Consider the following 27,407-nt stretch of genomic DNA (forward strand, 5'->3'; position numbering starts at 1 on the left):
AAACGGTGCCTCTGGAAAGAGGCTGGGCGCGAGATTCGGCGGCAGGGACGAAAAAGGGAGGCAGCAGCAGCGAAGGAGGAGAGGCAGCAGGAGCAGGAAGAGGAGGAGGAGGAGGAGGCCTTGGGCGCTTTCGTCCCCTTCTCGCTGGGGCCATGTTCTCCAGGCGGAGGTCCAGGCGAGGCCGAGGCTAAAAGCTGCCTTCTCCCGCTCTCCTTCCCTCCGCCATTTCTTCAGCTCGGCCGGTGGTGACAGCCCCGCTTCCCTCCCCTGCCGCCTTATGGTGCCCTCAAAGGATGGCGAAGAGGCCGCGAAGGTGAGCAACAACTCCTCTCCCCTCAGGAGGGATTCTCCATCCATTCATCCACACTGTGGAATTAATGCGCGTTGCCTGCCATGGCTCGAGGGAGTTGTCGTTTGGCGGGGCCCCAGCGCCCTTTGGCAGAGAAGGCTTTCAGAGGACAGGCAGTCCCTCAGTTATGAACAAGATGGGTTCTATGTGTGTTTTCCGGGCTGTATGGCCGTGTTCCAAAAGTATTCTCTCCTGGCGTTTCGCCCACATCTATGGCAGGCATTCTCAGAGGTTGTGATGGGTTCTGTAGGGTTGTTCCTAAGGGGAATTTGTATGGAACGGGCACTTTTAAAAGAGTAACTCCATCCAAATGTATGTATGTATGTGTATATATATGCATATATACTTTGTATATACAGTAGAGTCTCGCTTATCCAACGTTCTGGATTATCCAACACATTTTTGTAGTCAATGTTTTCAATACATCATGATATTTTGGTGATAAATTCGTAAATACAGTAATTACTACATAGCATTACTTCGTATTGAACTACTTTTTCTGTCAAATTTGTTGTATAACATGATGTTTTGGTGCTTAATTTGTAAAATCATAACCTAATTTGATGTTTAATAGGCTTCTTCTTAATCTCTCCTTATTATCCAACATATTTGCTTATCCAACGTTCAGCCAGCCCGTTTACGTTGGATAAGTGAGACTCTACTGTATGTATATACAGTAGAGTCTCACTTATCCAAGCCTCGCTTATCCAAGCCTCTGGATAATCCAAGCCATTTTTGTAGTCAATGTTTTCAATATATCGTGATATTTTGGTGCTAAATTCATAAATACAGTAATTACAACATAACATTACTGCGTATTGAACTACTTTTTCTGTCAAATTTGTTGTATAACATGAAGTTTTGGTGCTTAATTTGTAAAATCATAACCTAATTTGATGTTTAATAGGCTTTTCCTTAATCCCTCCTTATTATCCAAGTTATGCACTTATGCAAGCTTCTGCCGGCCCGTTTAGCTTGGATAAGTGAGATTCTACTGTATATGTATATATATGTATATATTTACACAGTAAAGTCTTACTTATCCAACATAAATGCAATCTGTTCTACCAGATCTTCTGGTTTATATGTATTTATATAGTTTATATGTTTATATGTATACAGTATGTGTGTATACTTTGTATATACAGAGTCTCACCTATACAACATAAATGCAATCTGTTCTACCAGATCTTCTGGTTTATATGTATTTATATGGTTTATATGTATACAGTATGTGTATATACTCTGTATATATGTATATGTATTTAAATGTGTGTGTTTGTGTATATAGATAAAGGTAAAGGTTTTCCACTGACATTAAGTCTAGTCGTATTCGACTCTGGGTGGTGGAGCGGTACCTATTGATCTACTCACATTTGCACATTTTTGAATTGCTAGGTTGGCGGAAGCTGAGGCTAACAGCTCACCCCACTCCCCAGATTTGAACTGCCAACCTTTCGGTCAGCAAGTTTAGCAGCTCAGCGGTTTAATCTGCTGCACTATTGGGGGGCTACATACATATATGTATATGGGTTGGGCTTTAGCACAGCAGGTTAAACCACCAGCTCCAATAAATCTTGTCAGTCAAAAGCTTGACAGTTCGAAGCCCTGGTCAGGGTGAACTCCTGACCTTTAGCCCAGCTTCTGCCAACCTAGTGGTTTGAAAGCCAATGTGAGTAGATCAATGAGTAAAAAGTGGGGAGGTATTTTAAGACACCCATAAGGAAATGCCAGCAAAATGCCGTTTTTTTAATCAAAAGAAGAAAGTTACAAACCGCTCTTCGGCAGGGAGATGGAACGACAATACGCCCCCTGTGGCCGGAACCGAGCACAATCCTCCAAGAGGCCGTAGATGGGAAAAGCCTACAAACCTCTATGTTATCTGTCTTGTCTGTGAATAATCAACATTGAATGTTTACTGTATATGTATGTTCTGTGATCCGCCCTGAGTTCTCTTCGGGGTGAGAAGGGCGGAATATATATGCTGTAAATAAGGGGTCCTCAAACTTTTTAAACAGAGGGCCAGTTCACGGTCCCTCAGACTGTTGGAGGGCCGGACTATAGTTTTTTAAAAAACTATGAACAAATTCCCATGCACACTGCACATATTTTATTTTGAAATAAAAGAACAAAACGGGAACAAATAATAATAATAATAATAAAGAAAGTTGGAAGACACCCCTTGGGCCATTTAGTCCAACCCCTTCTACCTTTGTGCACCAAAAGCACAAGCAAAGCACCGCTGACAGATGGCCACCCAGTCTCAATGTTGTTAATAATAATAATAATAATAATGGGTGCCGTGCATTAATAATAATAATAATAATCTCAGCCGGCATTTGGAAACAATAAACATTGACAAAATTACGATCTGTCAACTGCAAAAGGCCACCCTACTGGGATCTGCGCGCATCATCCGAAAATACATCACACAGTCCTAAACACTTGGGAAGTGTTCGACTTGTGATTTTGTGATACGAAATCCAGCATATCTATCTTGTTTGCTGTGTCATACAATGTCGTCGTTTCAATAATAATAATAATAATAATAGTAATATATCACACAGTCCTAACTGCTCGGGAAGTGTTAAACTTGTGATTTTGTAATACGAAATCCAGCGTATATATCTCATTTGCTGTGTTATACTGTGTCCTTCTGTCAACAACAACAACAACAACAATAATAAAGAGGGTTGGAAGAGACCCCTTGGGCCATTTAGTCCAATCCCCTTCTGCCTGTGTGCACCAAAAGCACTAGAAAAGCACCCCTTAATAATTAATTAAATAATTAAAATACCATTATAAATAAGCAAAGCTTTAGAAGGCGTGAACCAGGAGAGGGAGGAGGTGGGAAAGGTATGCACCTTTCCCTCCTCCCTTGCGCTGCAAGCGCCTTCCTCGGTAGAGGAGGGAGCCGCCACCGTGGGGGGCGGATAAATGGCTTCAATGGGCTGCATGTGGCCCCAGGGCCTTAGTTTGGGGACCCCTGCTGTAAATCAATCAAGAAATAAATATACAGTACATATGAACATGTGTATGTGTACACACACACACATACATATGGGAGCCCCTAGTCGTACAGCGGATTAAACCGCTGAGCTGCTGAACTTGCTGGCTGAAAGGTCAGCAGTTCGAATCTGGAGAGCGGGGTGAGCTCCCACTGTTAGCCCCAGCTTCTGTCAACCTAGCAGTTCAAAAACATGCAAATGTGAGTAGATCAGTAGGTACCGCTTTGGTGGGAAGGTAAGAATGCTCCATGCAGTCATGCCAGCCACATGGCCTTGGAGGTGTCTATGGACAACACCGGCTCTTCGGCTTAGAAATGGAGATGAGCACCAACCCCCAGAGTCGGACACGACTAGACTTAATGTCAGGGGAAAACCTTTACCTATACTTATATATACATACTAGGCATAGGCAAACTTGGGCCCTCCAGGTGTTTTGAATTTTAATTCCCAGAATTCCTAACAGCCAGTAGGCTGTTAAGAATTGTGGGAGTTGAAGTCTAAAACACCTGGAGGGCTCAAGTTTGCCTATGTCTGGTATACACACATACACACACACACACATACATGCATACTGTGGATAGCATAGGGAAGGGTTAACACCACAGTGGTGTTTGTTTTGCTACTTGTGCCCCTGTTCAGAAGATTTCACCTCACTTTCTGTCCCTGTGAGGATTGAAAAATGTGGCTTGTTGTGGAAACAAGGATTGGTGAGAAAGCTTCAGCGGAGATGTCTTTGCCTCATGATAACTCTTCCAAGAGGGAATTTCCCTTCTCAGGTAGATTTCTCTTCCTTCCTCTTATCTCACCCCAGTTCTTAACTATGAGTCGTTTGTAAGTCAGATGTTTGTAACTCGGGGGCTGCCTGTAAAGCCAAGAGCACAGAGAAAAAGCAGTTTCTGTGGCATCAGAACACGTTTGTATCTTCCAAAAGGTTTTGGATTTGTGAAAATACACTTTTCCTAAAATGCATGTTAACACTGCAGGTTCTGTGGCAGGGTGATAAAACAAAAGCAATATGTTTTAAGAGTGTATAATTAAACTTTAGTTGACTTAATGCCCAGTGCATCTATACTGTAGAATTAATGTAGCTTGGTACCATTTTAAATGTTATGATTCCTCAGAAGTTTTATCATTTCATTGGGAGAAAAGCATTGAAAGGTACTACTCATTATGATATTGTTCCATTATCCAGGCAGAGGCCAAAAGGGGGCACTAGACAGAGAAGAATAGTCCATGTTATGGGGGGGGGGGAGTTGAAAGAGTAAAACCATTTCCCCCGTTTTTGCTTCCCCCCCCCCAACATATTTCCTATGTCATACACGAGGGTTGGTGTTTCAGCCTACAGGTGGAGGCACTTGTTTTACAAGATCTTTAGCCTTTTCTGCCAGATAATATTGGTACCTCAACACACTACAAATCCCAGGAGTTCATAGCCATGGCAGTTAAACTGGTGTGTAGATGCACTACTAATGCGTTGGAATTATAGGAATTGTAGTTTGACAAGATCTGTAGCCTTCTCTGTGAAAGAGTCATGGGAGTTGTAGTTTGACAAGATATGTAGCCTTCTCTGCCAAAGAGTGTTGGGGCCATGGCAAGCTACAAATCCCAGGATCCCAGTATCCCATGGCATTGAGCCATGAAAAACTCGGGGCTATATCTGTTTTTATTGTTGTTTTTATTGTTATTTTAAAGGTAAGTGTATTGTTTTAATCTATTTCTGTAAACCGCTCCGAGCCAAACTGGGAGTAGCAGTATACAAATCTAATAATAAAATAAATAATAAATAAATAATAAAATGACACATAAAGCAGTGTTAAACTGCATTCATTCTGCAGTTGTACAGCCACCCTCAGTCTTGATGCCTTTGCTGCATGTATTCACCTTTGACCCCAAGAGCTGAACTTTTCTAATTTTTTGTGTGATGGTAGTCGACTATTCGTTAATTTCATTTCACCTCCTTCTATAAGAGTATTTCAGCCCTCTGATATCTTCCCCGGTGGAATGTTTACAGGTTAAGTATCACTTATCCAGAATTGCAAAATACTCCGAAATTGTCCATATGGATGGCTGAGATAGTGTCATCTTTATTCCTTGAAGGTTCAGTATATACAAACTTTGTTTCACCCACAAAATCATTAAATGTTTTCTATAAAAATACCTTCTGAGTATGTGCATAAGGCGTATAGGAAGCATAAGTGAATTTTATGTTTGAACTTGGGTCCCACCTTCAACATCCTCAAGTGTCATCTAGTCCAGCACCCTGCAATGTGTATATTTGCAAATATAGGTATTCCATAATTTGACACCATCCCCCCCCAATAATCCAAAAATACTTCTTATCCTGAGCATTTTGGATAAGGGATACTCAAACTCTGCTGCCTTCTCTCTATTTTCTTTTCTTTGTTTCTACTTTTTTTTTTGGCACAGAGTCACATCTAAGTACAAAAACATCCTTGTTTGTAATGAGTCCTCCCATCTTACCCTGGAATTCCCCTTCCATCTGTTTATTTCACTGTCCCTTTCTTCCTTTACATCTTTTATTTATAGGGGTGCATGATGTATAAATCGTGGATCATTTTATACAAGCTGTTAGTGAGTTTGCTTTGACACTATAGTTTCCAGCTTGGACATAAGCTAAAAGTTTGGATGTATGGACGGATATCAACCGTAAAGGGAAGAAAGCAATATTGCATTGACCTTAAGTTTTATATTTATATTTGAATCCATACTCAGTCAGGGAAACCCACTAGGTGACCTTGGGCAAGTCATCCTCAGAGGAAGACAAAGATAAATCCATCACAAAAACCCTACAATGGATTCATCTTGGGGTCCACATATGTGGGAAATGATCTGAAAATACCCAACAAAATACTGTAACACTTCTGTACAATTATTTGGAAAGAATCCTTTTTAAAAAAATTAGTAGGATGTATTTTCAAATGTGTATCAGTATATTGTAGATATAAAGTGAACAACTTTTTGTGATCTGGTTATTGTGCAAAATGGAAGAGTGGAACCATTCAAATGTAGTTCAAAATTGTGGTTTGTTTAGCTGATGTTATCTTTTACGGTCCACCAAAGCCTTCATATGAGTCATAGTTTGAAGTCAAAGTCTGCATGAGATTTGCAAACTTTATTTATGTTTTATTAAAGATAATCTGCCATATCTAAAGCTGGAAATAACATAAAAGAGTACCTAGAGAAGTACAAATCTGTGAAAAACTGGTGCATGCATTATATAATTTCCATTGAGGAGAGTATTTAATTATATAATACTGGCTGCTGTTTGTGCAATAGAAAAAAACTAAATATATTCATTCTTGGATGTCTATAGCTTTATTTCAGTCCTACAGTCCTTCACAATTTGAGATAAGTGATATTGATTCAAAAATACTGTAGGTTTGCATATTTACTAATGATGAGAAGCAAGTGATTTGCTTTTAATGTAACTGTTAGCTCTCAAGGAAGAGTAGGATAGAAAATATGGCAAATAGTTATGTATGATAAAAAACATCCAAGTGCTGAAAAATTACTATCTGGTTAGGCCAGTAGAGGGCACATGGTTCTTAGGTTACAAAAGTGACAAGTCTTTTGGAACTGAATGCAGCAATGCGATGACTGCTTTACAGTGTGCTTTTTCCGTGCATGGAGCCAACATCCGTGTGGAAGAATGCATGCTATTTTGCACAACAATAGCACATGAAATCTGTTCTTAGATTCTCCACATCTTTTCGTTTACCCAAAGCTGTGTATAACCCAAGTCTTTTTCACATTCACAGTACCAAGAAAGGGATGTCAAATATCCCATCCAATATGTTAAGTCAGACTCTCCTATATGCTAGTGTCCTGGCTTCATTTTGCCTTTAAAACAGAGATTGGCAACTGTAGATGAGAGATACTGGCCAGTTTTTACATCTGTACCCTCGACTTGTGCGAAGTGAGTATGTTGATAAATGCAACAACACTAGCAATAACTTCAGAAAAATCATAGAACCTGACTTGTGTCTAAGGTGTTGGTGTCATCTAGAGTTTTTGTATAAACATGTCTTCAATGTCAATGTTAACTTAATATTAGTTGGCACTTTGCAGTGAGGAAGACGATGAAGACCTTCACTATGCAGATCATGATTATGAAGTGCCACAACAAAAAGGAACAAAGAAGATATGTAATAGAGTAAAATGGACACGTGATGAGGTGAGCCTTAACTAGAAAGCAACTTCGTGTTCGATTCTAATGCTATATTAGTTTCTAATGTTATATTAATAATTGGTTGTTGTTTTAACAGGATGAAAAGCTGAAGAAACTGGTAGAACAGCATGGGACAGCTGACTGGACATTTATTGCTAGTCATCTACAGGCAAGTGGGGAGTATTTCACTGAGGCTTTTCTTGATATCCAAGTGTTCAAATGTCACCTGTTCATCACCTTATATGAACAGGCAGAAATATACAACAGGCAGGTTTCAGAACTATCGCTTTCAATGTGCATTCCCATTGCATGTGTGAATTTGAGTTCTAGTGGGATTTTAATATATTTCTGAATCTTGAAAAATCTTGAAAATTCTTCACAGATAGCTTTTTCCTTATTCCTCTACAGAATCGTTCTGATTTTCAGTGTCAGCATCGATGGCAGAAAGTCCTCAATCCAGAGCTTATTAAAGGCCCCTGGACTAAGGAAGAAGATCAGAGGGTAATTCACTTACATTGTTTCTGAGTGGTAATTTTCTTTTTAGAAGTACAATAATTTACCCAATTACAAATTGTCTCATGACCGGTTCAAACATAAGCCTTTGTATAGGAAAGGAGGGCAAATCATTATTACTCATGTCTATAATTCCATGTTTATGCAGTGAAGAGTTCTCTTCTGTATTGCTTTATATGGTTCTTAACAACACAGAATTTTAAAAATTGCATTAGTTCCTGTTGTTGCCTTCTACACTGAATTATTAGTCTTTTTCATTGTTAAAATAAATATGTTAAACTGTAGAAATTAAGGAACTCCTTTTCAGTATCGTTTTGCGGGCTGGATTCTTTGGCGTATTATTGTTCTTTATCTGGTTGTTTTAATACTTGTCATATGTTTTTCCTTCTTAGTATATATATCACACATGAAATTCTCTACTATTTTATCAAGGATACATTTTTATATATTGACTAATTTGTTGAATAATGTTCAATTTGTATTCCAGGTTATTGAGCTTGTTCAGAAATATGGTCCAAAGCGCTGGTCTTTGATTGCAAAGCACTTAAAAGGTAGAATAGGGAAGCAATGTCGAGAGAGATGGCACAATCACCTTAATCCTGAAGTAAAGAAATCTTCATGGACTGAGGAGGAGGACAGAATCATCTATGAAGCTCACAAGCGATTGGGAAATCGGTGGGCTGAAATTGCAAAATTGCTTCCTGGAAGGTATAGTTTCTTAATGATACTTCTGTTTGTGCAAAAGGCAATTGATATATAGTTATTCTTAGATTTTTGCAGTTTATGCCCAAATCACTGGTGCAAGCATCTTATTTGTTATTCTTGTTATATTTATTTTTGTCCTACCTTTTCCCCAGTTCATTCAAAAGTTAAAAATTAAAACTAGCTAAAATATAATCTATTTAAAATAAAACAATATACTGTACACTGTTTGTTTCAATCAAATCCATTATAAAAGGCATGTTTTGTCTTTGGAAGAGAATTTCATATCCTGAGTAGGGCCATATTCTTATCAGATGTTTTTGGAGGGTGGTGGGACAGAAAGAGAGAGAGAGAGAGAGAGAGAGAGAGAGAAGGGCCTCCACAGCAAATCTCAAAACTAATGGCAAGTTCATGTAGGATAATATGGTTCTTCAAATCCATATAGGGCTTTCCAGTTATTATTAGTACTTTAAATTGTTCTCAGAAATGCACCAGCAGCCAGTGGATCTGTTGTAGCAGGGGAGTTGTATGCTACCTATAGCACCCAGCTTACAGTGTGACTGCACTTCTATAAGCCAGCTATCATTAGTGCCATCTATATGACAGAGAGGAAATGTACAGATACGCTTTCCAGATTCATCATAAAAGGTTTAGGTTCCAAGTTTACTCTAAATGTTGAGCTAGGGAAAGTATCCAAGAAATACGATTTTTTTTCAGTAGATGTTGAAGTGTTTGTCAGTTTAGGGATTAACTGTAGTCTGTGCCTCATACAGTATACCATCAGTATTTTTTTCTGCTCTGTGGTTCATCTTATATTTTAAGTTATATCTGGATTATATCTAAATCTGGATTTCAGAGTATACCTTCAAGCAGTAGATGCCTGTTTTCCAGAACAGCATAATGTGTTGCAGATTCTGGAGTGGGGTTATGTGCAGGAACAATAAAATCACAGTGATCTGTCTACAGACAGATCACTTGTAAGGTATGTACTCTAGCTACTGCCATTCTGATTTTATTATTCCTTTAAAGTGAAGTGGTTGAATGTAAACCTTTGGCTGAAACGGGGAGTGCCAGTGTCATTTTGTTTAAATATTTCCTTCCTCTATAAATGAGTGCTTCCAAATCAGATTGTTATCTACACACATACTAATGTTTTCACGTTCTTTTATACAGTGATTACTGTGAGAAAGGATTCTCATAAGTTACCATTTTTAAAGTGTCTTAAGTGTTTTCAAACAGATGCAACTGTCAGTCTAAAGCTGGGGTTCTCAAACTGTGCTCTGGGGGGGGGGCACTGTTTCCTGCCTCCTCCTCTTTCCTCCTCCTGAGAAATGCAGGGAAATTAAAGTTTTGAGCTTCTAGAAACAGCAGCAGCAGGTGCAGCGTCCTCCTGGGGCACAAGCACTTTCTCCCCCATCTCCCTCACTGCCCAGACTCTTTTCCTTGCCGCCCAGACCCTTTACCCCGCCTCCCTCGGGTTTCTGTTGTTGTTGTTATTATTACTACTACTAGAAAGGCTATCTGTTGGGAGTGCTCTGATTGTGTTTTTCCTGCATGGCAGAAGGAGATTGGACTGGATGCTCTCTGGGGTTTCTGCTGTTATTATTATTATTATTTTATTGTATGACACAGCAAACAAGATAGATATGCTGGATTTCATATCACAAAATCACAAGTCGAACACTTCCCAAATGTCTAAGACTGTGTGATGTATTTTCGGATGATGCACACAGATCCCATTAGGGTGGCCTTTTGCAGTTGACAGATCGTAATTTTGTCAATGTTTATTGTTTCCAAATGCTGGCTGAGATCTTTTGGCACGGCACCCAGTGTGCCCATCACCACCGGGACCACCTGCACTAGTTTCTGCCAGAGTCTTTGAAGTTCAATCTTGAGGTCCTGATAGCGGCTGAGTTTTTCCTGTTGTTTTTCGTCAATGCGACTGTCACCTGGAATGGCAACATCAATGATCCAAACCTTTTTCTTTTCCACAACTGTGATGTCTGGTGTGTTGTGTTCCAGAACTTTGTCAGTCTGGATTCGGAAGTGACAAATTATAATACAATTATAATATAATAATTATATTATAATATAATTATTATTTATGGCTGGGTGGCCATCTCTTGGGGGTGTTTTAATTGCGCTTTTCCTGCATGGCAGAAGGGGGTTGGACTGGATGGCCCCTGAGGTCTTATTAATAATAAAACCTTATTTATACCCTGCCACTATCTCCCATAGGGACTTGGGGTGGCTTACAAAATAGCACTCAAAGATGCAATACGTAAAATACATAATACATAAAATAAAATACATCAACATGAAAACAGTAATTACATTACATAAACCAGGTATGTAAATTGGATAAAACAACCTCTATTAAAATAGAATGTTAAAAGATCCATGTAATCAATGTAGCAGCCTATCTGAATGCACATAATGCAGATATAAAGTACTAAGTGATTGGCAATCAGTTCTGGTTACTATCTACATGTTATCAAATGCCTGCTGGAAAAACCAATGTAGGGACTAGTCTAAGATCCCTGGGGAGGGCATTCCAGAGCTGGGGGGCCATCACCAAGAAGGCCCTCTCCCTCATCCCCACCTTCTTTAGAGCATTGGATTCGTCGTTCACCTCCAGCACCGTCAGCCGTTAGCCTTCCTTTCAGCTTTGAGCTAACTGCGTCATCACATCTAGGGCTAGTTGGACTAGTCCTCTGTTCCTCCCCAGTAGCATTTTGACCATCTTCCGACCTGGGAGTCCTATCTTCCGATGGTATACCGACATTTCTCTGGTTGTGCTGATCCATGTAGTTTTCATGGCAAGAATACTGGGGTGGGTTGCAATTACCTTCCCCAGGGATTGTATTTAGTCTGACCTCTCTGCCATGACCTTCCCGTCTTGGGTGGCCCTGCACGGTATAGCTCATGGCATCATCGAGGTGCGCAAGCCCCAGCACCGCGTCAAGGTAACGATTCTTTGCATAGGGTCATCCCCACCAACCAAGGACCAAGAGGAGGGCCTCCCCAGCAGATCTTAGAGCCCATAACTGTTCATAGGGGGAAATGCAATCACGAAGATAGGCTGCACCCTAACTGTGTAGGGCTTCCAGAGAAATAGTGTTAAGTTTATGTTGGTTAGAATTGTTCTACATTTTAAATATTGTATTGTTCTTTCTTTCATCTCCCCCTCCCCTTTTGGCACTCTGTGGATTAGTTCACACAAACACTCTCCATCCATCTGCCACAGGCCCAGGCCATGCCTGGTATATACATAATATATAATATATAAACATTTCTTGGGGCTCTATGAAAATATTTTGCTTCAAAAAGCGCTTTGCAGCTGAAAAAGTTTGAGAACCCCTGCTCTAAAGTAACAAAAGTAACTTTTAATCCTTGGCTGTGATGCAGAGAACCATGAAACTAATTATCCGGATCTAAATGGCTTTTATTCTGGCTTTTGAATATACCCCATGTCACACAGGCAACATCTCAAAAGGATTGTTGTGGAAAAAATAAAAATATTCACATCTCTTAAGGAAGTTTATTTTTGGATTATCTACTCAACCTTTTCACTGTATAAAATCAGTTAAACTTACATGTGGTGATTAAGAAATCCTATTAATTTCTATCAGTGTACTGTGCTTGAGGCTAAAAACAGATTTAGTTCTTTTGTGTTCTTATTGTCCCTGTTTTGAATAACTTGCTCTTTTTCCCAGGACTATGCAATATTCCATTCATAATATTTCTGTATTTTTGGCACAGAACCACTATGGTTAAGGATACGTCTTTGATCCAATGAATTAAACTCCAAGATTATCTGTATTCCATTGAATTCAATGTAACATTTAAGTTGCCTATCTTTTACATAATTTTGTTTAATTGTTCAGGACTGACAATTCAATAAAAAATCATTGGAACTCTACTATGAGAAGAAAAGTTGAACAAGAAGGATATTTGCAAGATGGAATCAAGACAGAAAGACCTTGTTTATCAAAAGGTCCACATAAAGCATGTTCGTCTACAGAGCATCTTCATGCCCACAACCAGTTCTACGTTCAGGTACATGTATGTTTTTGAAAACGTGTTCAGGTACATGTATGTTTTTGAAAACGTTTCTGTTCCTAAGGGAAAAAGTTGTGTAAACTAAGGGAAAACTGGACCCATTAAAGCATATTTATGTTGCAAGGACAGTAGAGTGGGAAAGGTAGTTTAAAAGCTTTTCTACTCTTTCTATTTTCAAAATTCTACTGTTGTGTAGATAATATATATGTGTTAATAATGGATTAACACAGATGATAGTCTCGTCTGTGTATGCAGTGATCTGAAAAAATATAACTTGGCTAATCTGACCATTTGAGTGCTTATGATTTTTTTTTCAGTATGGTCAATTTTTTAAAAAAAATAACTTTTATTCAAACATACAAAGAAAGGAAAATGTATGGTCAAATTTTGAAAATAAAGATGTATACATTGAAAATTTACTGAAACTAAAAATGTTTCATGAATGTTTTAGACGTGAGAGTAAAGAACACTTGTAATTTGTCAGATCCCAGGGTACCAGTATGTGTCAACAGAAAGCAACTGCATAGACCAAATGACAGCCTCTTCAGACTTCATTCAGGTAACGTCCTGGCTGGTATAATTAATTTTTAATATTCCTTTACCTGTCTGTGAGAATTCTTTGTCAAGTAGTCATGAATAAATTCAAAAGTTCAAAACTGATATATTTGCAGTTCAACCTTAACAGGGTACAGTCCATCAGATATGTATTCAGTACCAGTAAAATAGGTATCAACCTGTGCAGGATATGTTTGGGGGATGTGTGTTGCAGACTATCTTCATGATGTGCACCTTCAGGGTAGGAGTTGTTGTCTAAAAGTGTTTAGAGCAGTGGTTCTCAACCTTTGGTCCTCCAGGTGTTTTAAACTTCAGCTCTTATAATTACTAACAGCTGGTAAACTGGCTGGATTTCTGGGAGTTGAAGTCCAAAACACCTGGAGGACCAAAAGTTGAGAACCACTGGTTTAAATGACTGTTTTTCCCTTTGTGGAGAGCAGGGGGAATTATTACAGGAATCCTTTTCAATCAAAGTGTTAAAAAGTCAATCTAACATGAGGGTAGAGGCACGATTTTGATCATATATGAGAAACTCAAGGCCTGTGGGCCCAGTGCAGGCCACCATGTCATTTTTATGTGGCCCTCCAGAATCTGGACTACAATTTCTGTGTTCCTCATCTTTAGACATCATGACTAGAGCTAATAATAATAATAATAATAATAATAATAATAATAATAATAATAATAATAATACTTTATTTATATACCGCCCTATCTCCCGGATGGGAGTTGTGATACAGTAATGTCTGGAGGGCTTCAGTTTGGACAGGAGAGTGGGGTTTGTATTTAGATATAAGGCTTGCAGATATGATTTCAGACTTTAAAATGTCCTTTAACCTTCCCCCAACTTCAGAGCCACAAATGCTGTTGGATTTCAATTCCCATTATTCCCAGTCTGCATGGCAGATAATCAAAGTGATGGGAGTTGTTGTTCAATAACACATGGGAACCTAATTTGGATAAAAACTAAAGAGCACTGACCACTATGTAAAAAAATTATAGTTGGCTCTCTGTAATCACGGAATCTCCATCCAAGGATTCAGTGGCCCTTTGAAGGCAACCATAAGGCTGATGGGGCCCTCCATGTTAATGAGTTTGACACCCCTGATTTAGATTCTTTGTAATGTAAGTAAAATAAAATGGGGGCTGAATCCTATTGGTAGCATTAACTGGAGCAGACCTCTAGAATCAACTGAATAGTGAGTAAGCATAAATCTCATTGATTCAGTGGTCTTATTTAGTATGGAATGCAAATATGATTCAGGCCTAAATGTATGAGCAACAGAAACAGCTTGATTCAAGTCTATTAGGATTATAGCCCCACTATGAACTGGGTTTGAGACACTTCTTAAAGGTATTATATATATCCATATTTCTCTTTTATGGGCAGAATTTTACAAACCAATCTTGTTTTTCATTTTAAAAGAAAGTGTTCAAAAGTCTTTTGTGTTCAAATATTTGCAATAGCTTCAAAAGTATTATTTCCACTTTTCCTATGTCTTGTATAAATTATTAATTGTAATATGTCAAATATATTATTCTTATGTCTCCTGGTATTTTATTTTTTTCAATGTGTGCTTCAGCAGCCATTTGATGATGATCCTGACAAAGAGAAAAAAATAAAAGAACTTGAGCTGTTACTTATGTCAGCTGAGAATGAAATCAGAAGAAAGAGAGTCTCATATGTAAGAGCCACTTGTATATATATGTGCTGGACAAACCTGTTGTTAAATGATTTAATTGTTTAAGATGATAACCACACAGTACATAATAGAACCCAGATAAATCTCCAATCTTGATTTGTTAGATAATGTTTAAAGGTATCTTAGGAATGAAGTAATTGGGCTGAAGTTACCAGTACAGAAAATATTGTATCTCTCCCTCTCTTAGTATAGTAGAGTCTCACTTATCCAACCTTCGCTTATCCAACATTCTGTATTATCTAACGCAGTTTGTCTTTTAGTAGTAAATGTTTTTATAGTCAATTTTTCAATACATTGCGAAGTTTTGGTGCTAAATTAGTAAATACAGTAATTACTACATAACGTTATCGTGTATTGAACTGCTTTTTCTGTCCATTTGTTGTAAAACATGATATTTTGGCGCTTAATTTGTAAAATCATAACATAATTTAACGTTTAATAGGCTTTTCTTTAATCCCTCTTTACTATCCAACATTTTCGCTTATCTAACATTCTGCCGGCCCATTTTTGTTGGATAAGCAAGACTCTACTGTATTTTGCTCTAACATCCAACATGTATTAACAGAACATAGTAAGGGCCATTTTTCTTTGATTTAGCAACTAATTTCTGTGTTGCGTATCCATCATTGCTAGTGAACTTGATGTAGTAAATCTGAAATCCTCTATAGTAGCACTGATTCATCTTTCGTGTTTCATTTCAATAAAACAGCAACATCTTTTTATATTCTTAGCAAGGTGGACATTTTTCTAACTGGTCTGGAAATTTCATTATGGAAGACAACGTATCAAATGCCTTAAATAGCCTTGGAGAGCAAACACATGACTTTTACAATTTGGATGATGCACAGGTTGCGACTGCACAGCAAAGCTCACCTACCAAATATTTGGCTGTAGAGGCAAATGCAGTGTTATCATCTCTACAGACTATTCCCGAATTTGCAGAGACGCTAGAACTTATTGAATCTGTAAGTCCAAGTCAACATATATTGACCTGCAAATATGCAAAAAAAATAACTTATAAGTACAAGATATATGATTTGCTTTCTTGCTTAGTTAGTTCCATGTGATGATAGAATGTTATTATTTTGTTGGTTTTTGTGAAGTAAAATAGCACACTTCAGATATTCTGGAATATCTTTAAAGAGTTAGGAACTGAATCAACATAAATACAATCTGTGTTACTTCTACCGTTGAAATGTGCTATTCTTTCTTGGAACAGTGACTCAAGACATGATTACCACAAGTCCAATCTTATTGCAATACGTTTCTTTAAACAATAAGGAGTGGTAAATTCATTTTCTCTTTCTCCATTTAATTGATGATTGTAGGATCCTGTAGCATGGAGTGATGTCACCAGCTTTGACCTCTCGGATACGACTACATCTCCTGTCAATCAAGCTCCAGTGAAACTGATGCGAATTCAACACAGTGATGGGGCCATGGAGTGCCAATTCAATGTCAGCGTGGTGCTCGATGGCAAAAAAACAAGTGATGAAGATGAATCTACGTTTCCAAGTGCTGTCAAATTCAGTTCTCCTCCCACTATTTTGCGCAAGAAAAAGAAACTCAAAGTTGGACAGTCAGTTGGTGAACAGAATGATGCTTTGACTAGTAGCATTACAAGCACTGCACTAAAACAAACACCAGTGAAAACATTACCCTTTTCTCCTTCACAGGTACATGCAGTTATATAAATTTATTTAATAACCTTTGATCTTCCAGGTGTTTTGGACTTCAGCTTCCATAATTCATAATGTTAAGCTGGCTGGGATTTCTGAGTATTGAAGTCCAAAATACCAAGGTTGAGAGGCACTGTAATAAATTGTACATATTAACCCGAGTTTCACAGTCTGAACAAAGAGGTATTCCATTGTACAGACAGTTGGCAGTAATGTTATTAATTAATTGTGTTTTGGTGAAATGATAGTTATCTGGGGAGAAATATCTCTTTTAGTGTAAATGGATCGCAATGGTGCTTTGAGAATGTTATTGAAAGTGGCAATATAAGTAGACAGAGTTGTTTAGTCAGGGCCTAAAAACCCTTTGAGATATGCAATGTATTGCTTGCTTCATGATCTTAAGATGACATAAGATAATGAATAAGAATTTATTTTTGCTACATTGCTCCTCATAAGGGGTTGTGTATAAGTGAGCAGAATAAAAACATGCTAAACAACTAAAGTTGTATAAGCCACGTCAGAATAGGTGTGTTGTGGGTAATACTGGCCAATGTAATAATGCAGTTTGTGGTCTTGCTTCCTATGCAGTTCTTCAACACTTGTTCTGGAAATGACCAGTTTAACCTTGAAAATCCTACATTTACATCAACACCAGTTTGTGGCCAAAAAGTTCTTATTACAACACCTTTGCATAGTAAAGAAATGACACCCAAAGATCAAAAGGAAAATGCAGGGTAGGTAGATGATTTGATGTGAAGCAATTGTTAAAATTTATGTTTAAAAGAATAATTAAAATAATAAAATAAAGCAAATCAAAATGTACTAAAGAGTGTCACCTTAAGTACCATGAAAATTCATGTTAATGGATTCACTCCAGGAGAAACTTTTACCAACAATGACTAATTTTATTCATCTGATTTATAATTGAATAAAATAATGTTTGGTGGTTCTTCAGTTTTAGGACACCTACTATCAGGAGATCTTTGCTAGGAACTACACCAAGAACACCTACTCCCTTTAAGAATGCTTTAGCTGCCCAGGAAAAAAAGTATGGTCCTCTGAAAATAGTGGTATGTAGCATTTTCTTTCATAGCATTTCTACAATGTGCACGAGGTTTCTTTGTTAGGAAAACTGCACTGGACATGAAAACCTCACATATTGACTTTATTAGCAACGGGTCTTCAACAGTTAATACATTATTGTGAAAGAGATCTGTTTTGCAGTGGGATTTCTTTCTACATAAGTATACATAGGATTGTACAACAGCTGTGCAAGAAAAAACAATTGCTCTTCAAGCAAGAAGGCTGTGCTCTATTGAAAGTTGCATGTGATATTGTGTAATCTGTAGTTTAAAAAAGTCTTGTACAAAATTAGTTATTCTGTTTCTCTGCATAGTGTGCTACTACTGTGTTTTTTGGGTGTTCATGAATTAAATGATAGCAAGTATGGTTTGATCCTTTCAAGGTATGCATTTTAAAGGAGTGTATGTTGTATTCTGATATCTAGAGAAACTTATTACATGCAGTGCTCAGGTTACGAACAAGAGAGACCCTGTAGGTTTGTTATTGAGTTTGTATGTAAGTCGGAATAGGTACATTTTAAAGTGTTAACTCCAGCAGGAAAAAACAGTTTTGGATGGTATAAGGAAGGGTTAATACCCCTGTAACATTTGTTTTGCTGTCTGTGCCCCTGTTCAGAAGATATCATCTCACTTTTTGTCCCTGTGACAATTGGATTTTGAAAATTTTGCCTTGTTGTGTAAGCAAGCATTGGTGATAAAGCTTTAGCTGAGACACCTTTTTCCCATGATCACTCTTACAAGAGTGAACTTCCCTTCCTATGAGTAAATTTCCTCTCACTTTCTGTTGTCTCACTCCCATTTGTAACGAGGAGGTTGTTGATAACTCAGGAACTGCTGTATTTGGTTGCTTTACTTATATACATTAGGGGGTAAAAGTGTAATTTTAATCACCATGTTTATTATTATAATGCAGAATTAAACATTGTAATATGTAGATAAGTCCAGTCTCTTCTATTTCATGTCAATAGTGAGCAGCAAAATTGACTTATAATTTGATATCATTTTATCTGTTACATTTAGTCTCAGCCACTTGCCTATTTGGAGGAAGATATTAGGGAGGTTTTAAAGGAAGAAACTGGAACAGATATATTCTTCAAGGAAGAGGAAGATTCTGTTTATAGGAGTTGCAAATTAGAGGTAAATACTATCATATGTTATTAAAGTTGCAGGATTCATAAAAATGTAATCCACATTTTGCATTTTAAACACACTTCTTCTGTTTACAATATTTTAATATATGTGATTCATAGAAATACATTTTAATATGTGTTTTGTATATAATTTTTATAATGTGTTTTTGTGTCTTGCCTTGAGTCATGAAAAGAAGTGAGTAAGAAATAAAATTATTATTTTCAATGTTGGTTTATAGAATCCTTCTGCAAAGAAAGTCAGAAAGTCTTTGGTTTTGGATCCCTGGGAAAAAGAAGAGTTTGATTCCCAATTTTTCACAGAAGACAATGGTTCAGATATACAGGTGAGGAGCATGATACAAAAATACAAACATTTAAGATAAAATGGAAACAAAGGTGAACATGTGGTTATTATGAGTATTCACTTAAACAAAAAGGCAGGGAATTATATTAAAAATAATGCCTATCAAGATTTTTAATGGTAGAAATACACATTTGAAATAATCTCCCTTTTGATTGTGGCAATTGTAGCTTTTTAATATTAACATTTGAGGACTACTTTACTGCTAGAAAGGCTTTTATATTAGTAGAACTAGGCATTTACACGCAGCTCCATAATGTATTTCAAAACGAAATTTCTGGAATTAAAATTACTGTAGCTATCCTGAAGTTATTATGATGCTTAATTATATTACCAGAGTTACTAGTTATAAACTTTTTGTTAATCTATAATAATTCATTTTTAAAATCTTCAACTAAGTTGCAGTTTGATTTTTCAAACATGTTTTCTTTGTAATATAGTCAGAAAATATTTATACAACATCACTTCTAATGATTCCATTTTTGGAAATACATGACAATAGAGGAAATATGACTCCAGAGAAACAGGATTCCAATTCCACAAAGCTGAATGTAGCAATGAAAAAAAGGCTGAATACTTGCACTTCAAAAAATGTCAAATCAGAAAAAATACTTCAGGTTTGTATTTAGGAAACCTTAATATTCTGCTCTAATAATTTGACTATTCTCTTTATAAAAATACATCATGAACTATAGTCTTTTCTGAATAAAAAACAGAATGTTCTTTTCTGCTCAGTGCTACCAGTTCAAACTCAAAATTAAGAGATAGGCATGGAAGCTTAATTTTAAATTCAATAGTGTTTTTGCAGATTTAGTGAAATGTTTTCTTTGTATGCTTAGAAAAAAGGCTGCTGAGATTTCAATATGAATTATAATTGACTGCTAAATAATACTAGAGACAGATTGCAGAGGAATAGGGAATGTCAGGAAAGTTAAGTTTACATGGGAATCTCTTCATATATGGAATATCTGTGGGAGAATCAAAAATACTATACATCTGCCTCTCTTACACTGAATATAAACATGCTTTCTGTCTTTAAACCTAACATTTATATGCTGTGTCAAATGTCAAGGAGAACCTGTTGGAACTCAACCACACCCTTCACAAGTTTATAGTCCTCATCAAGGGCTTAGATAGGCAGATGAGTTAGTTGGCAGGGAAAGCCCTTCCTCTATTGCCTGCTTTGTCTGGTCTGTCATTTTATTCTCTCCTCCTATCACTTTGCTTGTTTGATGCCTCTTCAGAACACGCCTCTTTTTCGGAACACATAGCAAACTCTGAGTCCTCCATTTTGTTCTTCTCCTGTGTGTATGGAGAGCTACAAGATGTCTCCACAGAGTTAGATAGCTAGGGCTGTTACTTTCCTGCATAAAAATGTAGTTCTTTGAATAAAGTCTTTTCAAACTTCACTCTCCTGAATATCTGAAGCTCATTCACTCTACTATGCACTAAGCTTCTGATCTGCTAAACTGCTGCTATTGTTGTTATTGCTGCTTTACATTTTAAATACTTTTTTCCTTTTTTGAATTTACCGCAACAGAACCTGCTTGCATCTATTAGTATGTGCATAGGCTTTCTGCTAGGACACTCCATGCAATATGCAGATATCAGAGCTAGACAAGTGGATATGGTCTCACTTCACCCTTGTTATGTATACTATATAACATAAAGGCTGTTGTAATTGTGAACATAATGTTAAATATTATCTTTTTTTAAACATCACTACTCATCCCTTGCAACAGTTCAAGGTCATTCTCCACTCTGCCAAGGATAGCCTCTGTATACAGAAGAACCTTGAGATTCAGGTCCCATTACTTCTGCATCCTTGTGTGAATGTGGAGCAGAAAGCTGCTAACAAAGAAGCAGCTTTTGTATAGATTCATAAATCTTAGAGCTGAAAAGGGACCACAAAGGCCTTGCAGGAATGAACAACTCAAGCACTCCTGAAAAGTGCACCTCACCTTCTGTTTAAAAAGTTCCAAATATGAGGCAACCCATTTCACTGTTGAACTGTTCTTAGAGTAGTGGTTTTCAACCTGTGAGTCTTCAGATGTTCTGGCCTTCAACTCCCAGAAATCCTAACAGCTGGTAAACTGGCTGGGATTTCAGGGAGTTGTAGGTCAAAACACCTGGGGACCCACAGGTTGAGAACCACTGTCTTAGAACAAAGAAATTCTTCCCACATTTAGATGGAATCTCTTCCCTTGTACTTTGTACAATAATTTCATCTAGCTTGAAGGCATGTAAAGTGCACATGAAAAGCTAGACTGAGACATCAGAAATGGATGCAGAGGGCAGGGGGCTTGTATTCATCTTTGTATTTTCTCCCATTTTATGTGTTTTCCCCACCATTGTATTACAGGCATTACATGTTTTGTTCATTGTAGAATGTAATACAGTTGGACAATTACTCCCCCCTCCCCCAACAACAATTCTAATTAACTTGACTATCTCATCAGCAGAAAGCAGGCCCACACTTCCCATTGAAATACTGGTAAATTTATGTTGATTAAATGGTTCTTCATTTTAAATATTGCATTGTTTGTTTGTTTTTTGCACTACAAATAAGATACATTAAGTGTGCATAGGAATTTATTCATGCTTTTTTTCAAACTAGAGTCTGACTGCCCCAACAGTCTGAGGGACCACAAACTGGCTCTCAGCTTAAAAAAATTGAGGAACCCTGCTTTAGCTGAATGTTGTTTGTAGATATTTCTGATGTAAAATTGTTTCTACTTCAAAGCCCACAAACCATAGTTATATGTCTTTTTTTTTATAACGTTCTAAAATGGTTCCCAGTCTTTTTCATAATCACTTTTGGTTTATCCCCTGAGCATCATTGCCATTTTAACAATTTATGCCATTTTAAAAGTTTTAGAATCCACCTTTCATCTGTTTGTCAGTTCTTTTCCAATGTTGTGCGTATAACATTCTTGCTCCAGTTAACATGTATTGTAGTATTTTGGCATTAATTAATTTCACTTGTTCATTTTATACTCCTAATAAGAATAGTTCAGGGTCTAATTGGATTGTAGTTTTATTTTTTGGTGGGGGGGACGCAGTAGCTTTTGTATCAAATTTCAAAAATGTCAGCACATAATTGTTGTGCATCCAGTGGCCTGGAAACCAAAATGTTCAAAGCACTTTCATATATATATATATATATATATATATATATATATATATATATATATATATCAGTGCTTATATTGGGTAATGTCAAGTCATTCAATAAATGTATTAATGCTCTGACCAATAGTCATATGCATTTACACCAGCAGAAACAACATCCAACAGTTAAAAGCAGGATGTAAGCAGGATAAAACAGTGTGTGCAAAATATACATTGTGAAGTGCAGTGACGCAAGTATGACATGTGCTAGGAACTGCACATTCACCAGTAAGATGGCAGTATAAAAATCAGTCATGTTAAAAACTTAAGTAAGAACTCCACTCAGTCTAGATAAAAGCATCCCTGGCACAGTCGACTGTGATGTCCGCAATCAGTCTTGCCCTGATTTTATTTGCTGACAGGGCAAAGAGAGAAACTTTATAAGTGATAAAGGAGTTGGAATCGGATAAAAGGTAGAAGATCTTTTCTGCGATTGTGTTCGCTTGTAGGCACCATAGAATAAGCCCTAAGAATTTATTTCTTGATGCAGAGTATAGGGAGCAGGTGAACAAGTAGTTGGGCAGATCCTCAATTTCTGGGCCCCCACAAATGCATAACTGACAAGCCAAGGGAGTGTCTGAGTATCTACCATCCAACACTGCTGCGGGCATACTTTGGAATCGTAGGGCTGTAAAAGCTTGTCTGAGTTTAGGAAATGTAAAGTTGGTTATGTACAATATTGGCTACTGAATTTCCCATGTTTTAATTGAGAGGCCTGAGATTGAAAACCAAACTGATCTGATGTTTGGTTTTTTGTTTTGTTTTTTTGCAATACATTTTAAAAATGATAATGTTGGATTGTGATGACCATTGTTCTGATTTGAGTTGTTGAAAGTAATTGTTAATTGGATTGTATTACAGGCAAATTGTGAATGGGAAGCCGTTGTTTATGGGAAGACTGAAGATCAGCTCATTATGACTGAGCAAGCAAGACGATATCTGAGCACCTATATGGCTACTGGCAACACTTCAAGGGCTCTGATTTTGTGATTGCGTCAAAACATTTCAAAATGGACTTTATGCTGAAAAGCTTGTTTCAGCAATATATGTACTGACAGATTTTATTTATTCTTTTTTTAAGATTTGAAACTGCCTTATAAGGCAAAACTTAGGTCTTTTTTAATGTTATGCATCCATCTTTTTAAAGTGAAATTTGAACAGTCTTTTAAAAAGACTACTCTAAAGAATAACTATTTTTTCTATCAACCAATTTTTGTTCTTTAATATATACTTCTACTCTCCTTCAAAATAATATTTTAATGTAGCCTAGGTTTACAGGTACTTTATTATCTATCTATGAAAGGAAACCATACATGACTCCTTGAATATGCTTTTACTTAAATGTTGATTTATGTAGCATTTTTTTAAACACAAAAGAGAGGAAACTAAAGGAAAAATAGAAGGTTGCACTACTAGTAGTAGGTATGCTGCACAAAATTAACTACAGTGTTAAATGTATTTATTTGAGAATGGTACTTCTAAGAAGAGTAGACAAAGGGATTGTTGATTTTTTTTTATTAGGGTAAAGCATCAGTATTAGTAAATCTCAAACCAAGACTATTGTTGAATGTATTGTACAGCATGTAAGAGCAAGAAAGCTTTTGTAAATTGGAAAGTAGTTTAATTTATTTTCACTGTAAAGCTTAAGGCTGCAATCTCTCTAATTGCCTGCATATTTTTGCTGTTTTGCAAAACAACATGAACCTGGGAGGTAGCTGTAGCAAATTTTATTTTGCTTGTAGAAGGTAGAAAAGGGACATGCTTACATCTCAGAAACAATATGAGCACCATTGCTTTCTCCACTTCCACGCTTTGCACTAGGCTCAGCATATAGTATGTTCATTCTAATACTTAATTTGGAACATACTACATTCTTCCTTTGATGTGCTGTTTTTTCATAACCAGGCATCTCAGTATCTTTAGATCAGAAGCAGCAGACTGCCAGTTCTCAGAGAGCTGAGCTCTTTCCTTCTCCAAGCTTCAGTGTTTTCATTAGGTAGTATCTTTAAGAGCTGCAGGAAATGCTAATTGAGCAGCATGAAGAAATAAAGGGTATTTTTCAGGAAGCTGAACGTGAAAGGGTATTAGAAATGGCCTTTATCCCGGAACAGTCGATTATAAACAAAAATAACTTTCTTTAGGTCGCTGTTCTTTAATGGATTCATTTTATTCTCAACTGCTGATTTTGGGCCATGCTTGAAGTATTTGCTGCTCTGTAGATACTGAAATATTTATGAGGGAAAATTACAAAAGGTTTAAGTGCAAAGGGCGAAGACCTGGTATATTCTAGTATTAAAAGTGGCCATGAAGAAGGACAGGCCTGGGTATAAAGCTATTTCAAAGAGGACAAACTTCTCTGCCCAGACAATGGGAGAAATGAGGATTGTTGTCTACTTTGTAGGATAGTAGTGAATGAGTAGATTGCAGAATATGTCTGGGTTGCTTTGCAAATGCTAGTATTTTATTTGGGTCTATGTTGGCACAAGCAATAAGCAAGATTGAAGTTCTTTTATGTAGATATTTATAAAACACACACACACACACATGCAGGTTGTCTTAGAAGCTGATGTTTCCCTAATAGCATAGGTCTGGCTGTCATGAGAGAAGGTAAACTGTAACCTTGGTGCATTGGATAGGAGCAAAATAGGCTGTGAAATACATTATTTTGCATTTCATCTATTAAGATATTGCACTATTCCTTTTCAAATCATGTAAGTCCACATAGTCTTTAAAGTCTAGGTTTATTATAGTTCAAGTATTCCAGGAACTTGGTTATTAAAGGGGATACATTTATGTTGTGTCAAAATACAATGACATGCTATGGCTTCTTGTGGCCCTATACAAGAATTGATATTGATGTACATCTTAATATGTCTGAGAGAAATGAGTCAGTTCACATGATGTGAGCAGCCACAGGTCTTCCTCAGCCACGTGTAGATTTATTTTCTTCAGATTGATTGATGTTGGTATGAACCAGGCTGTAACTAAATCGCAATCACAGTTATTTCTGTTTCCCTGCTTGAATAAGCACCATAGTTGTAGGATGCCTACAAAGCCTAGATCATATCCAAATTTCCCCCAAGATTGAGCTGTGGCAGCCTGAACTTCACTTATGATCTGGTTCAGAAACATTGTATAGCTGCTGTTGGAGCCTCAACAGAATTACAAAACTATTCAGAAAGCAAAATAGTCTTTTTTATTTTAAGATTGATTCATGCTTTTAATCTTCATAGGTTACAGCAATTGCTTCAGTTTACCTGCTTTAGACATTTGCACTTACTTGTTCTGTTTGAAGGAATGTCTTTGTTTTGCTTTTGTTGTAGCTTTTGATTGTTTGTTTTAGTGAATTTCATGTAGAACATAATGGTGTGCTGTCAACTTAAATACTGACAGATAAATAGAATTGTATACTGTAGAAGTTTAGCTATTTATAAATCTGACACTCTTCCTCTCCAGTCCTCGGTGTGCTGCTATAGAGAGTAGCAGAGTCTGCTTGCTGCTATGAGAGAGGGAAAGAGCGAGCATCATATGCACTGTATGTAAAATGACAAATGGAATAATGGCATGTTCTCAAGTTAACTTGATACCAACCGTTGTTGTGCGGGGAGTAACACAATTACTAGAAAGAACGTTGATACTACATGACACCAAGAACACTAACAATGATTTTATTTTGATATTGTGTATGGTATGTAAAGCAATCTATGATGTTGGAATACTTTAAAGAAAAGCTCAAGCTCCCATTCAGTAGTTATTTATTTATTATTCTAAATAAATATTTATATATAGAATGTTCACTTACCTGCTTTTAATAAGCCAGTTTTTTTTAAATGGTTAGCATTTTCCAGAATAACTCTAGAAAGAGAGTTGCTTTTCCTTCTCATTAGGTGAGAAGCCACTTTGAAACTTCCTTTGGTATTGTTAGTTTAGTTTTGTTCTCTTTTTAAAATAAGTTTCTTCGAGCAACTCCCAGCCTGAAAAACAAAGGAGTGAAGTGCCTGTGCCTAGCATAGGAAGGCTGTCATCTGAAGGACTGTGCATCTAACAATACTCACCTTGGCTTTTGACTTTTCCCCCCAAATCCTATCCCTAAATCTTATGAAAGAAGTCTTTCAAGCCTTAATGTCAGTTTATAAAGAAGTCCAGGTATTTTTTTAATCATTTGTCCTGAGTTTATGGCCATGTAAGCTGCATTTAAATGGCTTCCCTGGGTTGTTTTTGGTGTGCCAAACTCCAAAGAGGTGTTGTGTGCATCAGCACTGCCTGCATTTCCTTCTTCTGTAGTTCCCTGCATCGTGCTGGGAGCCACTTTTGAAGGACTGGGATCCACTGAAAGGGACCCAAGCTCTGCAGTATGCATGCACACTGACTGCAGCTCTTTGGCCCCACTCCATGTCTTCATAGCTTATAGATTAAAAGACCTGCTTTGCAAGAGGCATGTAAATTATTCAATGGGATTCTTTTAATGCTACCAAAGCCACCAGTGCCAAGTTTTAATGTAGGTCTCTGGTAAGTAGTACAAACTGGAGTTGGTATTGGTTGAATCTTTCAGTTAATTGCTTTTGTGTTTTTAGTTTGGAAAAGAGAAAAAAGATTTGAAATCTTTTGAGGTGTTAGAATTTTTAAAATATATTTTTGGTCTTAGGTGAATTTGAATTTTTTATGTTTATAAGTAGAATATACCTGCAGCAGACAAACATACGCATTGGAAAATGATGGTGTCTGTTAATACTTATGCTTGTTTTAAAGTTTGACTTTTAATTATCAGTTGAATATTGGTTGTGTGTTATTTTATTTTTTAAATATTTTATTTGCTTTACTATAAAATTTTGTTTCATTTAAATGGATGTTGCATATAATGCAGACTCACTATAACACCAGAAATAAAACATTTATATACACA

At 37.0% G+C, this 27,407-nt stretch overlaps 1 protein-coding gene across 2 annotated transcripts; it reads left to right on the top strand.

Annotated features, from left to right (window-relative positions):
• mybl1 (MYB proto-oncogene like 1) lies at positions 1 to 27,407 on the top strand. 2 transcript variants are annotated; one of them, XM_062980318.1, is made up of 16 exons: positions 1 to 313; positions 7,447 to 7,552; positions 7,644 to 7,715; positions 7,955 to 8,047; positions 8,547 to 8,767; positions 12,649 to 12,826; positions 13,308 to 13,382; positions 14,962 to 15,063; positions 15,813 to 16,046; positions 16,410 to 16,757; positions 17,349 to 17,494; positions 17,716 to 17,830; positions 18,863 to 18,979; positions 19,212 to 19,316; positions 19,774 to 19,950; positions 23,366 to 27,407. In XM_062980318.1, exons 1-16 carry the CDS (start codon positions 294 to 296, stop codon positions 23,492 to 23,494), a joined length of 2,238 nt encoding a protein of 745 aa, XP_062836388.1. In that variant the 5' UTR covers positions 1 to 293; the 3' UTR covers positions 23,495 to 27,407. The 2 variants fall into 2 exon arrangements, with proteins under 2 accessions (XP_062836388.1, XP_062836390.1); XM_062980320.1 differs by lacking the exon at positions 19,774 to 19,950.

Source organism: Anolis carolinensis, chromosome 4, assembly GCF_035594765.1.
Source record: "Anolis carolinensis isolate JA03-04 chromosome 4, rAnoCar3.1.pri, whole genome shotgun sequence".
NCBI classification, from domain to species: domain Eukaryota; kingdom Metazoa; phylum Chordata; class Lepidosauria; order Squamata; family Dactyloidae; genus Anolis; species Anolis carolinensis.

What these genes read in the sequence shown, in the direction of transcription:
- mybl1 (XM_062980318.1), top strand. Translation starts at nt 294, where the DNA reads ATGGCGAAGAGGCCGCGAAG. An exon ending in GATCAAAAGGAAAATGCAGG is followed by an intron (nt 17,495 to 17,715) that starts GTAGGTAGATGA and finishes GTGGTTCTTCAG; the next exon opens with TTTTAGGACACCTACTATCA. An exon ending in ACAATGGTTCAGATATACAG is followed by an intron (nt 19,317 to 19,773) that starts GTGAGGAGCATG and finishes TTTGTAATATAG; the next exon opens with TCAGAAAATATTTATACAAC.